The sequence below is a fragment of the Myotis brandtii genome, unplaced genomic scaffold, assembly GCF_000412655.1.
Source record: "Myotis brandtii unplaced genomic scaffold, ASM41265v1 scaffold510, whole genome shotgun sequence".
NCBI classification, from domain to species: Eukaryota; Metazoa; Chordata; class Mammalia; order Chiroptera; family Vespertilionidae; genus Myotis; species Myotis brandtii.
In genome coordinates, this window is record NW_005369443.1 from 1,407,878 (window position 1) to 1,423,627 (window position 15,750).

The following is a 15,750-nucleotide window of genomic DNA, read 5'->3' on the forward strand; positions in this document are numbered from 1 at the left end:
CCTTCCTTCACTTACGTTTACTCCTTTCCTAATCATTTGGTCACCGGCAGCCAGTGCATAAAACTCAGTCCTATCTCATGGTGACAAAAGGCTGTAAGTCCGCTGACGGGTCACCCCAGGGTAAAACGAGTTCTTATCACTTCGTGCCTTGGCCACTTCTCTGCCGGAGGCCATGTGAGGGGCAAGGCGAGCCATGGGGAGGCCACAGGAGGGAAGTGGAAAGGTAGCAGCTGCCAGCTCCCGGCTCCAGCCCAGCCGCTGTGGCTGGTGTCCTCTGGCCAGGGCAGCCCAGCCAGGCAGTTATGCAAGAGTGGAAAGATTTCTGGGAGGAAGGGAAGGAAGTGCTAGGGCCACGGACCCTGAGCTCAGGAGGAGGTCCTGCTTGCCCTTCCCCTAGACATGCCCTGGTAAGCAATGCTGTGAGTATGACCTCTGCAAAGGGATCTCAAGCAGCACCTGAGGGACAGGGCAGATCAGAGACTAACAGAGTCTGTCAGGAAGGGGCCATTTACTGAATAATTAAAGGGCAGCCACTCAGCAGTGAGCCCAGTGCTCTGTGCCAGGCCCTCCCTCCTGATGTGAAGTCATTCAGTCCATTTGTTGTTTTCAACTTTTTATTAAAGTAAAACAGACCCAGAGAACAAAGCCATCCACAGATTTCCTTGCGTGGGGCTACATTACTTTTCAGAAAGTGCGCACACTTGTGGAACGAGCATCCTTATCAAGAAAAGGCCCATCACCTGCGGCCTCCTGCTCCCCCGTCAGTACCGCTCCCACCAGGTCACGCTGCCTTCCAACCCCCCAGACCGGCGTGGGCAGCTGGCGCTGGTAGACACGTTCTGCAGGTGTGCTTTCCCCCTGCCGTCCCTCCCACCACACTGTCGGAAGGTTCGCCCCTGTGTGGCGGTTCCGTTTCATTGCTGAGCAGTGTATCCTGCTGTGTGGGAAGGTCCTTGATGCGTAATGGAAAGGACTTGCAAGGCTTGTCACACCCAGGGCTGGTGACCTGCAGGTGGGAGGGAGCAGCAGCGACTGAAGGGGACCTCCCAAACAAGTTCTTCTGAGCCAGACGCCAACCCAACCCTGGCCCCCATAAGTCCAGGGGGGCCCATGGCTCGCGGTGCCCACTGCCTTTGTCATGTTTCAATTTTGCAATCTGCCCGCCTGGGCCACAAACTGGCCTCTCTCAGGTGCGCTGCTCCCCTCCTCACCTCTTCCTCCCAAATCCCCTTCTGGGCAGAGATGGCCCCATCACCCAGGAGGACACAGCCAGCTCTGAGGGCCCATTCTTTGACCAGGATTTGAACTCAGGTCAGAAAGTCTGTCCCAGCTGCCACTGGCCCTCAGCCGGGCTCACACAGGGATGTGCTCCTACCCTTGCACACACGGCCCTGGAGGCGTCCATTCATTCAGCAGTGAGTGAGGCAGCCACTCTCCAGATGTTGAAGGGGGTCCACTGGGTGCCTGAGCAGGCCAAGTCCTTGTGCTCATGGGGCTCACACTCCGGCAAACATGAAATGGGTAATTTGCCAGTTGTGGGAAGTACTCTGAATAAAAACAGAAAGGCGGCCTGGGGAGGCATGAAGTTTTGCTATTTTATGTGTAATTATCATGGAAGGCCGCTCCGAGGAGGTGCCATTGGAGCAGAAACCTAGAGAACGCGAGGGAGGGAGTTACAGGTCTGTGGGAGATGGGCCAGGGGGCGCGGGGGCAGCCCGTTGTGTTTGGGGTCGGCAGAGGCCATTGGGGGGGTTGGGGGGGGCAGAGGCCGCCACCAGGAGCGGTGGTGAGGGAATCCCCACCTGCGAGGCCTTGCAGGCCACGGGGAGGACAAGGACGAGGACAGGCTTGTCCCCGCACCCATGCGTGCGAGCGGCCGTCCGCGTCCCCGCGGTGGGGCCCGGGGAGACCCAGACGATGAAAGAAGGAGGAAGCCTGTTCTGCGCCCTCCGCCCCTCCTGCCCCAGCCCGGCTGACAGGGGCCACTTCCTCTTTCCAGCCCATTTAAGGCCCAGCCCGGGGCGCCCGGGCCAGAGCGGCCGCGCAGCCCGCCATGGGGGACACCTTCATCCGCCACATCGCCCTCCTGGGCTTCGAGAAGCGCTACGTCCCCAGCCAGCACTACGTGAGCAGTGGATGGGGGGCGGGGGGCCCCGGACCGCGGGGGTGGCAGGGCGAGACCGCGGGCGAACGGCTCCCTGTCTCCGGGCCTCAGTCTGCCCGTCGGGGTCAGCAGTGGACGTGGGACCCTGAAAAGGATGCGCGCCCGGGCACCCGGCCCTGCCAGCCCACCTCACTCCGCACCCCAGCCAAGTCCCCTCTCCACTCCCGTACCCTTCCCGGCAGCCAGCCCGCGCTCAGGCCCAGGGCGTGCGCCTCCACCTCCGGGCAGCCCTCCCGGACCACCCCGGCTTTAGGGAGAGGTCCTCCCGGAGGTGGGCGGGCTCTCCGTCCCCGCAGTCTCCCCGCAGCCGCATGGGGACCTGGGGGAGTGTCTGTCCAGACATCACACCCCATATACGGTCCCCAAGCCCAGAGGAAGGCCAGGGACAATCTGCATTCTCTTTTCTCTGCTCCCCCTCTCCCTCTCCCCCTCCATCTCTCCCTCCTTCCCTCCCTGGTCCCTTCTGTCTCTTGAATATAAATTTCCTGAAACACTTGAGAGCTGAGTTGGAGTAGTTGTTTCATAACCTCTGAACACTGTGGTGTGTATTGCTTAAAATCAGCGACTTTCTCTTACAGAGCCAGGGTGCAAATGTGTCAAAATGAGGAAATGAACATTGATAAACACTGTAATCCAACCCACACACCTTATTCAGATGTCACCTGTCCTCTGTGCTGTAAGACTATTTCAGGCCCAGGATCCAATCCCAAATCACCAGTTCCATGTCAGTTGTCCTGTCTCTTCAGCCCTCCTTCATCCGGGTCAGTCCGTCTTCCTTTGTCCTCTCGACTTGGCCGTTTTGAAGAGATGGGACCCGTTATTTTGTAGTCTGTCCCTCGATTTGGGTGTGTCCGATACTTCACTCGATTCAGGTTATGCACAGATGGCGCTGGGTGATGCTGGGTTCTTCTCATAGATCCTACCAGGTGGCAGGGGACTGTGACTGGTTCTGATACTGGCCGAGAGCATTGGGCACCAAGTCCTGGACAGGTCCTCCAAGTTCCTCTGCTGTACAGTTACTTTCCCTCCCTTTGTTTTAAATAGACTAACCTGTGGGTAGAAATTTGAAGATATGTGAATATCCCGTTCCTTATAGTAACTGATGGCTGAATCAGATGACTGCAATGATTGCTACATGGTGATTTTTACACTCAATCATTCCTTCTGCATTTATCACTCAACATTTTCTGCAAGGGCCTTCCCTTCTCCTTTTATTTGTTTACTTCTGCCGATATGGATCCATGGATTCTGATTTTATTCAATGGATTGTAATCCATTACTATCATAACTTACTTTGATGCTCAGATTTGGTCAGTGGGAGCTCCTTCAAGCTGGCTTCTGTGCCTGCCATTCTTTGGGCACATTCTTACTTCTGGCACAAGATGGTCCAGGTTACTCTCCCAGGCCCAGCCCTGCACTCAGCCATGTTGCTAAGGACCCCTGATTCTTTTTAGTGGGGAGTGATCTTAGAACCGAAGATCTGGAAGCTAGGTGTGCTCACTGCCACTGAGGTGTCATCGCTCATGTCCTTCGAGTAGACAGACTGGGGAAAGTAGCCATTTCATTTCATTCTTGCCTTTCACCATTTTATATTTGTAGCTCCTTTCTCTCACTGTGAGAAGCCTGGCTCCCAACAACATCCTTATATTTACTTCTTTGCTCAATTCAACAAAACACATCCACTTGTTTCAGAATTACTATGCCCATACCACTATTGCAATAAACCTACTAACCTATTAAGTCAAATGTAAGTTTTCTTTTTTAAAAAAATATATTTTAAAAATTGATTTTACAGAGAGGAAGGGAGAGAGATAGAAACATCAGTGATGAAAGAGAATCATTGATCTGCTGCATCCTGCACGCCCCACACTGGGGATGAAGCCCACAATCTGGGCATGTGCCCTGACCGGGAATCAAACTGTGACCTCCTGGTTCATAGGTTGACGCTCAACTGCTAAGCCATGCCAGATGGGCAAGTTTTCTTTTTTTTAAATCCTCACCCTAGAATATTTTTTCCATTGTTTTTTTTTTTTTAGAGAGAGTGGAAGGGAAGGAGGGTGGAGAGAGAGAGAGAGAGACAACAATTGGTTGCCTCCTTTGCAAGCCCCTACTGGGGTTAGGGATCAAACCTGCAACAAGGTACGTGCCCTTGAATGGGAATGGAATCCTTGACCCTTCAGTGCATGGGCCAATGCTCTAACTGCTGAGCCACCGGCCAGGGCAAATTTAAGTGGTTTTTTTGCAGTTCTTTTTTTTTTTAATATATATATTTTATTGATTTTTTACAGAGGGGAAGGGAGAGGGATAGAGAGTTAGAAACATCAATGAGAGAGAAACATCGATCAGCTGCCTCCTGCACACGCCCTACTGGGGATGTGCCCACAACCAAGGTACATGCCCTTGACCGGAATCAAACCTGGGACCCTTCAATCCGCAGGCCAACGCTCTATCCACTGAGCCAAAGCGGTCAAGGGCCTAATGTATTCTTCATTTCAGTTATTGTATTCTTCATTTCGGGCTGGTTCCTTTTTGTGGTTTCTATCTTTGTTAAATTTCTCACTGAGTTCATCTATTCTTCTCCTCAGTTCACTGAGCGTCCTTATAACCAGTGTTTTGAACTCTTTAGAATGTTTGTCTCTGTCTCATTTAGTCCTTTTTCTGGGGTTTTGTCTAGGTTTTTCATTTGAAACACATTTCTCTGCTCGTTTTGGCTGTCTCTGTGTTTGTTTATATGAATTAGGTGAACCAGCAACCTCTCCTGGTCTCGAATGAGTGGCCTAGTGCAGGAACTTCCCTTTTGCAGAGTGTGTGAGCCAGGTGCACTTGGCAAGCCAGCTGGTGCTGGAACCTGCAGCTGGAGCACTTGTGGGCCTTAAGGGAGTCCTGGGGGCAAGTTCACTGGGGCTTGGAGCTGGAGCTGGAATGGGTATGGGCCAAGGGAAGTCACTGGGGCAGGCTGCAGCAGGACTGCCTTGGCTGGCTTAGGCTTCATGTAGGCCCTGGGGAGAAGCTGAACCAGGGTCTGGAGCTGAACAGGAGCAAATGGGAGCCTCAGGGGCTGGAGCTGGTGGTCCGTGAGGTCTGAAAGGTTGGCGACTGCTGGTCCACAGCAAGTTCAGGGGCAAGCCACACCGGGCAGAAGTAGTAGCTGTGGCAGGTGTGAAGCTGAGGAGAGTCTGGAGGCAAGCAGTGCAGGCGGCCTGATAGGCCAGCCGGACCTGTTGCTGGAGCTGGGCCAGCCGCAGCGAGTCCTGGGGACAAGCAGCAGAGCCCGTGGGCCTGGGGTGCACAGGGACGGCCCTGGCCTACAGCTGGAGTGTCTGGATCAAGAAGTGGGGGCACACGGTATGTGTCCGCACGGTGCTCCGCCTTTAATCTTTGAGCCTCCTGTGAGGTCGGACTGTGGTGGTCCCCTTTTACAGCTGAAGAAATAGAGGACCAGAGAGGTTAGGAGCTTTGCCCACTACCACACAGCAGATAAGGAGGGAGGGCCATGTGGGGTCCGCTGCTGGGCCGCCCACCCCTGCCCACCTGCTCCCCCCACAGGCTGCAAGGGCAGTAACCCAGGCATCCCGTTGAAATCCTCTCCCCGACTCACAGGCAGGAAATCAAGGCTCAGAGAGGGGTGTCCAGGTGCTTCTTATCCGCACGGCTCTATTCCGGGCCCTCTTTTTTCTTGAACTTATTTTGTTAATGAGGTGAAATTCACATAATATAAATGTGACCAAATTGAAAGCCGAGTCTAGATTTCAAGTGAAAAAAAAAAAAAGAAGTGGGGCACAGCCCTGGCCAGTATTGCTAAGTGGTTAGAGCATTGGCCCACGCACTGCAGGGTTGTGGGTTCAATTCCAGGTCAAGGGCACGTACCTGGGTTGCAGGTTTGATCCCCATCCCTAGTCAGGGCATGTGTGGGAGGCAACTAATCTTATGTCAATGTTTCTCTCTCTCTCTCTCCATCCCTCCTTCTCTCCCATCCACTCTAAAAATCAATGGGGAAAATATCCTCAGGTGAGGATTAACAAAACGAAAGAAAGAAGTGGGGACACACATGGTGCTCTGTTGCCCTCAAGCCCAGAGAGAGTTTCTGCAGTTCCTCTCCCACTTGGCAAACGCTCTAGGGCAGCGGTTCTCAACCTCTGGCCCTTTAAATACAGTTCCTCATGTGGTGACCCAACCATAAAATTATTTTCGTTGCTACTTCATCACTGTAATGTTGCTACTGTTATGAATCGTCATGTAAATATCTGATATGCAGGATGGTCTTAGGCGACCCCTGTGAAAGGGTCGTTCGACCGCCAAAGGGGTCGCGACCCACAGGTTGAGAACCGCTGCTCTAGGATTAGTGAATGGATTTCCTTCCTGTGTGGCCTGGGTATCCTTTAAACCAGCGGTCGCCAACCGGTGGTCTGCGGTCCTTTTGGTGAGGTCCAGAAGGTTGGCAGCCGCTGCTTTAAACTACCGTTTTTAAGCTGTACCTCCCGGTAGGCGCCCGCAGGCCAGTGTGCCGGGTGGGGTGCCCACCTGCCTGTACCCTGTGCTCCTCCCTGTTTCTGGGTGGCCTCTCTTGTTGGCTGTGCAGAAGCTCTTCAGTCAGCCCTCAGCTCTTCTTCAGGGGGAGCTGCTCTGTCTGTTGGTGTAAATTTGATGTGTTCCTGGGAGGAGGCGAGCTCAGCATTGTTATCTTGGAGCAGAAGCCCCTCCTTGTTCGTTTGGTTTTATTTTTAAATATGTAAAATATTCACATGTGTTCAGACATCAAAATGTTATAAAAATACGACCAAACACTCATTCTGGTTCATCTTTTCTGTATTTCTCTTTACAAAAATAAGTGGAACTATATGAAATTTTCTTATTATTTCTTCCTTACGACCACAGATAACAAACCAGGTGACCTATGTTCATTTTTCATTTTCCTATAACATCCTGGAGTTACCTCCAAATTCATTGAGTCTCTTGGGTATTTTTTTTTTCATCTTTAAATATCCCATTGTATGACTCTACCATTGTTTCTTCAAACAACCATTTAGATTGTTTTCACTAATTTGCAATTACCTAGTCACCCTGCATTTATGTTGTTATGAGAAAAGCCAAACACCTCTTTATGTGTTTAAGGGTCCCATATATACACGTGTGTGACATGAATTGTCTGTTCATACCTTTTGCTCATTTTTCTATCAGATTTTTTTGGTCTTTTTTTTCTTCAAATTAAAAAAAGTTCTTTATATATTGGAAATATTAACCCTTTATGTGCGATGTGTATTTTTTTTACAGTCAATTGATTTAGTTTTTTCAATTACAGTTGACATTCAATACTATATGAGTTCAGGTGCACAGCGTAGTGGTTAGACGTTTCTGTTGCGTATGGAGTGATGCCCTGAGAAGTCTAGTGCCCCTGACACCATACGTAGTTATGACAATATTACTGACCACACTCCCCGTGCTGTACTTTACATCCCCAAAGCTATGTAGTAACTGCCAACCTGCTGTCATCTTAAAGAAGCGCGCTGAGGAGAAACCCGAGAGACTGACAATTTACCTGAAAGCTGTTTCAGTTATTGCATCAGACGAAAATTCCTGCACTGGGCTAAATCTACTTCTTTTCTAATTTTACCCTTTGTGTGTGGGGTAGATCAGGAAAGTTGGATTGCGGAATTAACTAGATAAAATAATTGTCCCCAACCCCGAATAAATGGGCGACCCTGTGAGACTTTGATAAAACTGTCAATTTTTAAAACGTTTCCCTTCTGTGATTTCCCCCAATCCTTGGAGCTGTTTCTACGGAAGTGTGATGGTGCTGAGTGGCAACTCACCTGCCCAGCTCACCTGCCCAGCTCACCTGCCCAAATCACCTGCCCAGCTCACCTGCCCAGCTCACCTGCCCAAATCACCTGCCCAGCTCACCTGCCCAGCTCACCTGTCCAACTCACCCGCCCAGCTCACCCGCCCAACTCACCTGCCCAGCTCACCCGCCCAGCTCACCCGCCCAGCTCACCCGCCCAGCTCACCCGCCCAGCTCACCCGCCCAGCTCACCCGCCCAGCTCACCCGCCCAGCTCACCCGCCCAGCTCACCCGCCCAGCTCACCCGCCCAGCTCACCCGCCCAGCTCACCCGCCCAGCTCACCCGCCCAGCTCACCCGCCCAGCTCACCCGCCCAGCTCACCCGCCCAGCTCACCCGCCCAGCTCACCCGCCCAGCTCACCCGCCCAGCTCACCCGCCCAGCTCACCTGCCCAGCTCACCTGTCCAACTCACCCGCCCAGCTCACCTGCCCAGCTCACCTGTCCAACTCACCCGCCCAGCTCACCTGCCCAGCTCACCTGTCCAACTCACCCGCCCAGCTCACCTGCCCAGCTCACCTGTCCAACTCACCCGCCCAGCTCACCTGCCCAGCTCACCTGTCCAACTCACCCGCCCAGCTCACCTGCCCAGCTCACCTGTCCAACTCACCCGCCCAGCTCACCTGCCCAGCTCACCTGTCCAACTCACCCGCCCAGCTCACCTGCCCAGCTCACCTGTCCAACTCACCCGCCCAGCTCACCTGCCCAGCTCACCTGTCCAACTCACCCGCCCAGCTCACCTGCCCAGCTCACCTGCCCAATTCACCTGCCCAACTCACCTGCCCAGCTCACCCGCCCAGCTCACCTGCCCAGCTCACCTGTCCAGCTCACCTGCCCCGGCTGCATTTCCTCTGCTCTCTGGAGGAGAGTATTTATTCATTATATAATATTGCTATAAAGAACAATGAAGATAAACCTCTGTGATGTGTATTGCAAATATTTTTCTCACAGTTTACCATTTGCATTTTGGCATTGCTTATGGTTTCATACACAAAATTTGAAAGAATGTTAACGTATTTGAAGTAGCAATCTTCTACTGTCTTTTGGTTTTGAGTCCGTTAGAAAGTCCCATCTACCGATGTTTCCTTCTTGTGTTACTGACTAAAGTTGGTGGGTCCTTTGCCCCAGCACACAGAAAGGCCAGACACTGAAACAGCAGGTTTTTCACAGACAAAAGGGAGTTTTATTCCTGAGGTAGACAGGTGAGGAGACAGGGAGAAAGCCCAAATCTGTCTCCCCAATAAAGATTTGAAGTAAATTTAAATTTAAAGAATTAGGGTGAGGAGGGGCTATGCATAGTCATCAGTTCTAATCCAGGGTCTGAATAGTGTGGGAACTAAGCCATCTAAGGTAAGGAGCGTGGAAGGGCAGGACAGAATGAGGTCATGTCAGCCTGGCAGTCTATTGGTTAGTCCTATATGTGTCCGTATTTGATCTAAACATCCCATCTTCCTGACTGACAAACCTCGAGCTTCTTCAAGGGTCAGGTAGCAGCCCGGTTGTTGTCGCTCAGTGGTTGAGCGTTGACCTATGAACCAGGTAGTCACAATCCGATTCCTGGTCAGGGCCCATGCCTGGGTTGCAGACTTGATCCCCAGTGTAGGGCATTCAGGAGGCAACTGATCAATGATTCTCTCTCTCATCATTGATGTGTGTATCTCTCTCTTTCTCCCCCTCCCTTCCTCTCTGAAATCAATAAGAATATATATTTTTTAAAAAAAAGAGTCAGATGGCAACAAGGGTGCTGTTCCTTGAGTTCCGAGGCCTTGGTTCCGCGGTGCTCTACAGGTCTGCCGAGGGCCATTTGACTGCCAACTGCGCCTGCTCCAGCCTCTGGGACCAGCCAAGTCTGGTGGTCTCTGGAGGACTGTGAGGAGGCCTGGTGTTAATCTGCTGAAAAACACTACAAATAAACAGAGAAAAACTATTATGGTCTGGTTTCGGTCTGAGGTCCCTCGGGGGCCACCTGGTTTCAGTGTAGGGGGGGCCCGGTTTCATTGCACTCACATGGTTTCAATTTTTACATTTATGACTCTGATCCACTTGGAGTTTATTTCTGCTGTGTGGTGTGAAAAACAAATCCAATTTTCCCTTTTCCTAAAAGGCGTGTCAGTTGTCCCAACACCAATTTTGTAAAAATCCACCTTTACATCTGTGATTGGAATTGCCACTTTTTTCATATCCTAAATTTCCATATGTACTTGATCTATTTCTAGATTTTCTATTTTGTACCATTTTTATTGTTCATAGTACCACATTGCTGTTTTTTTTTAAGTTATAGTGATTAAAAAATATATATAATAAAATTTACCATTTCACCTTTTTGTTGTTGTTAATCCTCACTGAGGACATTTCTCCATTGATTTTTAGAGAGAGTGGAAGAGTGGGAGGAAGAGAGAGAGAAACATTGATGTGAGAGAAACACATCAATTGGTTGCCTCTCACATGTGCTCCAACCAGACCAGGCTCGTATCAAGTCTGCACCCCAGTATTTGACCGGTAATTGAACCTGTGACCCTTCGGTGCTCCAGCTAATGCTCTGACCACTTAGCAATACCGCCCAGAGCCCATTTCCACCATTAAAAAAATATTTCTTTAATTGATTTTAGAGAGGAAGGGAGAGATAGAAACATCAATGATAAGAGGGAATCATTAATTGGATGTCTCCTGCACACCTCCCACTGGGGATCGAACCTGAAACCTGGGCATGTGCCCTGACTGGGAATCAAATTGTGACCTCCTGGTTCATATGTTGACGCTCAACCACTGAGCCACAGCAGCCAGGCTTAATTATTTTTTAAATAATGGCTTTATTGAGATATAATTTCCATGCTATACAGTGCACCTATGTAAAGCATACAATGGTTTTTAGTACTAGTATGTGCATAGAGTTGCGCAATCATTGCAATAATCAATTTTAGAAGATTTTCATCCCCCCCCCCCCCACACACACACACACACACACAAAAGCCTGTACCTGCTAGTGGTTATTCTTCCCCCATACCTGGCAACCACTAATCTACTTTCTGTCTTTATGGACTTGTCTATTCTGGACATTTTATGTACATGGAACAATACAATACCTTACTGGGTTCTTGTATTGTTTGAGCTCAGCGCTTTCTGTATCTTATTTCCTGAAACTCTCTCATACCAGCCCTATGGTGAGGTCCTACTTTTATCTCCAATGACAGGTGAGGAATTGGAGAGAGGCAATCATCTTGTCCTGGGTCCTAAAGCTGGAGAGTGGCAGCTCTGGGGTCCCTGAATTCAGTGTCTTTTCTGTGGTCATGTTGCCCCACAGAGCGCTCTGTCCCCAGTCCTTCAGGCTTCACTTGGGGGTGGGGGCTGCCCAGCTGCACGGCGAGGCCTCCTTGGAAGCTGAACGAGGCCCTCCCACCCCCAGGTGTACATGTTCCTGGTGAAGTGGCAGGACCTGTCCGAGAAGCTGGTCTACCGGCGGTTCACCGAGATCTATGAGTTCCATGTGAGTACTCGCCTGGGGTCAGGGGGTCAGGGAGGGACGGCACACCCAGTCCCAGCTCTGCCTCTTGGGGAGAAGAGAGGTGCTGCCTGGGAGCTGAGGCGCCCGGAGTCTGTCCTCACCAGCCCACAGTTAAGGGGGAATTTCTTAAACTTTAAGAAACATTTTACTTAATATATTTTTATTGTGGTAAAATGTGCATAACATAAATTTACAATTTTAACCATTTAAGTACAGCTCGGTGGCATTAAGTATATTCACAATGTCATATGCTGATCATGACCATCCATCTCCAAAATGTCTTCATCTTCCCACACAGAAACTCTGTGCCCATTCCACACGAACTCAAGAGAGTATTCTTTAGGGACATACTTGATATACACTGAGTGGCCAGATTATTATGACCACCCCATCAGTACAATGAAGTGAATTAGTTATGCAAATAATAATAATAATAATAATAATAACAAAACCTTGAGAGTATTTGCTTAGGAAGTTTTCAGTATGCACTATTTTTGGAAGTGTCAATGAAGTACTGATGGGGTGGTCATAATAATCTGGCTGGTCGTAATAAACTGGCCACTCAGTGTATGTAGGGAGAGAATGGGAATAGCACGTGCAAAGGCCCTGGGGCAGGAGTGGGCCTGGAGTGTTTAAGGTTGGCTGGAGCACAGTGTACCAGGGGGAGCGTGATGGCAGAAGGGGTGAGTGGGGTGGGCAGGGCCAAGTCTAGCAGGGCCTTGTAGACCAACATGAGGCCTTTGGCTTCCACTCTGAGGGAGCTGAGAGGCGGGTAGCATTCTGAGCAGAGGAGGGACAGGATCCAACTTAGGTTTTAAGAGGATGCCTCTGGATGCTGGATTGAGAGGATCCCTTAGGCTTTAAGAGGATCCCTCAAGGGCAGAAGGGGAAAGAAACATAAGAAGGACATAAAATCCAGGGCTGGTGGAAGCTTGGACCAGGGTGTTGGCAGTGTGGGTAGTAAGAAGGGTCAGATTCTGGATAGATGTTTGCAATAGAACCAAAAGGATCTTCTGGTGGCTGGCTGTGGGGTGGGAGAGGAAGAGAGGAATCAAGGTCGTCACCAGAAGTTTGTGGCCAGAGCGATAAGAAGGGTATTTAGGTCGTTTCTAATGTTGTGCTTTTACAGTGTTGCAATGAAAAAATATTCCTTCTCGTTTTCTTTTCTGTCTAGAAAACCTTAAAGGAAATGTTTCCTATTGAGGCGGGGGACATCAACCCAGAGAACAGGATCATCCCCCATCTGCCAGGTGAGGGGCTGAGTCACCTGGGTGGGCTCACCTGTCCTGGCTCCCCTCACCTGCCCTCCACGCTGCCCCCTCTGCCCTTGCCCCTGCTTGGACTGGACCTCGAGAATGTGCTCACTGTTTCTCTGGTGCCCCTCCCTGATCCGGTCAGCACCGAGGTGGTTTGACGGGCAGCGGGCAGCCGAGAACCGCCAGGGCACGCTCACCGAGTACTGCAATGCACTCATGGGCCTGCCGGTCAAGATCTCCCGCTGCCCACTACTCCTTGACTTCTTCAAGGTGCGCCCCGACGACCTCAAGCTCCCCACCGACAGCCAGTGAGTGGCCTCCTTTCCTGTTCCGAGGCAGGTGGGAGAGGAAATGAGGTGGTAAACGCCCCCTAGCAGGGTGGGACTTCCCCCAGGTTACAGGTTAGGAGGCTGAAGCTCAGAGAGGGGCATTGACTTGCCCGAAGTCACACAGCCAGAAAGAGAAGGGGGCAAAATTCCAACCCTGGCTCGTGTGACCTGCAGCCACTCAGCATCCTTTCCAAGTCTCCACTTGGGCCCCTCTGAGCGTCAAGGCTGCAGGAGGCGCTGGGGGGCGGGGGTCCAAAAGCCTTTTGAAAACAGTTTACCCATGTGTGATGGGGCAGTGAGGGCCAAATGTAGTTCTAGGTGCTACGGAGAGCAGCGGTTCTCAACCTGTGGGTCGCGACCCCTTTGGGGGTCGAACGACCCTTTCACAGGGGTCGCCTAAGACCATCGGAAAACACATATATAATTACATATTGTTTTTGTGATTAATCACTATGCTTTAATTATGTTCAATTTGTAACAATGAAAATACATCCTGCATATCAGATATTTACATTACGATTCATAACAGTAGCAACACTACAGTTATGAAGTAGCAACGAAAATAATTTTATGGTTGGGGGTCACCACCACATGAGGAACTGTATTAAAGGGCCAGAAGGTTGAGAACCACTGGCTTACAGAGAGTGAAGTGTGAGAGGATGTGGGGTCCGTGGCCTCTGTGAATTGCTGAACAGGTCTCGGGCCCCTGGCTCCCTTTTGTCACCTGGTTCTCTGGCAGCCCCGCCCCAGGGGTCTCTTGTCCTCAGGGCCCTGCCTGGGAGCGCCTGAGGCTGAGTGGGACCTCAGGGGACAGGCTGGCAGGACCCCCTCTCTGTCCCTCTGTGGCCACTGAGTGTGGGGGGAGACCGGAGGGAGGACAGGGCTGCCGAAGACCATCCGGTGCTTACTGGCCCCTGAACTCACCCCTGCTGCCGGGAAGGGCAGCTCCCAGCGGCGGGGAGGGAGCCCTTCCCATTGGCTGCTGGTCCGGGAGCTGACAGCAGAGCCAGGGCCTCGCTATGCAGCTGGGAGGAGGCCCTTTCTGTCTTTGACGGTTGGCGCCTTCTCCTTGGGGTCCCCACCTCAGGCTGGAGGAACAACCCCTGAACCCCCAATGCCCTTTCCTTGCCAGTCCAGTCGAGGCCTTCTCTCTGCAGCGGCCCCATTCCCCACATCCCCATTCCCCGGGGAAGCCGAGTCTAACCCAGACTGTCCTCTGCTGCAGGGTGAAAAAGCCGGAGACCTACCTGGTGCCTAAAGATGGCAAGACCAACGCTGCCGCTGCCGGTGAGGGGGCCGGGGGCAGCCAGGGCAGGTCACCCTACGGGGACCGTTGACATGATCAGGGAGCCGGGCTCAGGGTGCACAGGGAAAGAGCAGCGAGAGCAGTTGTGGAGGGTGTTGGTGGCTACACTCTGGGATCTTTGGGGTTCACTGGATAGCGAAGGGAGCTCCTTGCAAATAAAGGTACCTCCCCGGCCTCCGCGGCTGCAGAGCCCAGCACAGATGCTGGGGGAGGTTGGGCAAAGGTGGCCTTCAGGGGTGACACAGAGTATCCTGTCCAGCTCTGGCTGCTATCACAGTACCACAGGCCGGCAGCTTGCATTTATTTCTCACAGTTCTGGAGCCTGGGCGTCTGAGGTCAAGGTGTGAGGGTTGGTTTCTGCTGAGGCCTCTCTCCTGGGCTTGCAGACGGCTGCCTCCTTGCCGTGTCCTCACATGGCCTTTCCTTTGTGCACATACATCCCTGGTGTCTCTTCCTCTTTTTATAAGGACACCAGTCCTATTGGGTCAGGGCCCCGCCTTGATGACCTCATTTAACCTTAATCACCTCCTTAAAGGCTCTATCTCCAAATACAGTGGGGCCTTGACTTACGAGTGTCCCGACTAACGAGTTTTTTGAGATACCAGCTGTCTCTCGGCCGATTTTTTGCATTGAGTTGATAGAGTAATTTGAGTTAACGAGCTCCTTAACGAGCTCGATCTCGAAACGAATTAAACTCGTAAGTCAAGGCCCCACTGTACACTCTGATTCTAGAGTACTGAGGGTTAGGGCTTCATTATATGAATTGGGGTGGGGGGCGCACAATTCAGCCCGTAATGGCAGCAGCAGAAGCAGCCCCTGGGAATGGTTGAAAATGCACTCTCTGGTCTCACCACAGACCAATGGAATCAGAAACTCATTTCAGCACGATCCCTGAGCGATTTGTGTGCAGTTAACGTTGAGGAGGACGGCTTGCTAACCTCATCAAATGAGAAAGGGAACGTGTGTAGTGTGACCAGTGTCTGGAACACACAGGCGCTCACTCAATGCAGGGCCGCAAAGCTCATCTCTGCTGCTTTCCCGCCGGCAGGGCGCAGCCACCTGTGGATGCCTGGAGCTGGGTGGGGATAGGACACTGGGGACCACAGGGAGAGCCAGGAGGGGCAGCTCACCCCACAGCATCACTCACCCTGTCCTCCCTCTGCCCAGACATCACCGGCCCCATCATCCTGCAGACGTACCGGGCCATTGCTGACTACGAGAAGAGCTCGGGCACCGAGATGGCTCTGGCCATGGGCGACGTGGTGGACGTCGTGGAGAAGGGCGAGAGCGGTCAGTCTCCTGCCTGCCCTGCCCAGACCTCCCTCCCCCGCTGCTTGGGCCTGTGGCCACAACTCC

General features: G+C 51.9%; 1 protein-coding gene across 1 annotated transcript in view; it reads left to right on the forward strand.

Annotated features, from left to right (window-relative positions):
* Positions 1 to 1,999: 1,999 nt before the first annotated feature.
* The window catches only part of NCF1 (neutrophil cytosolic factor 1), an 18,568-nt gene continuing 4,817 nt past the window's right edge, over positions 2,000 to 15,750 (forward strand). The window contains exons 1-6 of the mRNA XM_014548501.1: positions 2,000 to 2,125; positions 11,405 to 11,485; positions 12,678 to 12,753; positions 12,902 to 13,067; positions 14,314 to 14,375; positions 15,562 to 15,684. Coding sequence (XP_014403987.1) covers positions 2,054 to 2,125; positions 11,405 to 11,485; positions 12,678 to 12,753; positions 12,902 to 13,067; positions 14,314 to 14,375; positions 15,562 to 15,684 — 580 coding nt within the window. The 5' untranslated portion in view covers positions 2,000 to 2,053. The remainder of the gene's footprint in view (positions 2,126 to 11,404; positions 11,486 to 12,677; positions 12,754 to 12,901; positions 13,068 to 14,313; positions 14,376 to 15,561; positions 15,685 to 15,750) is intronic.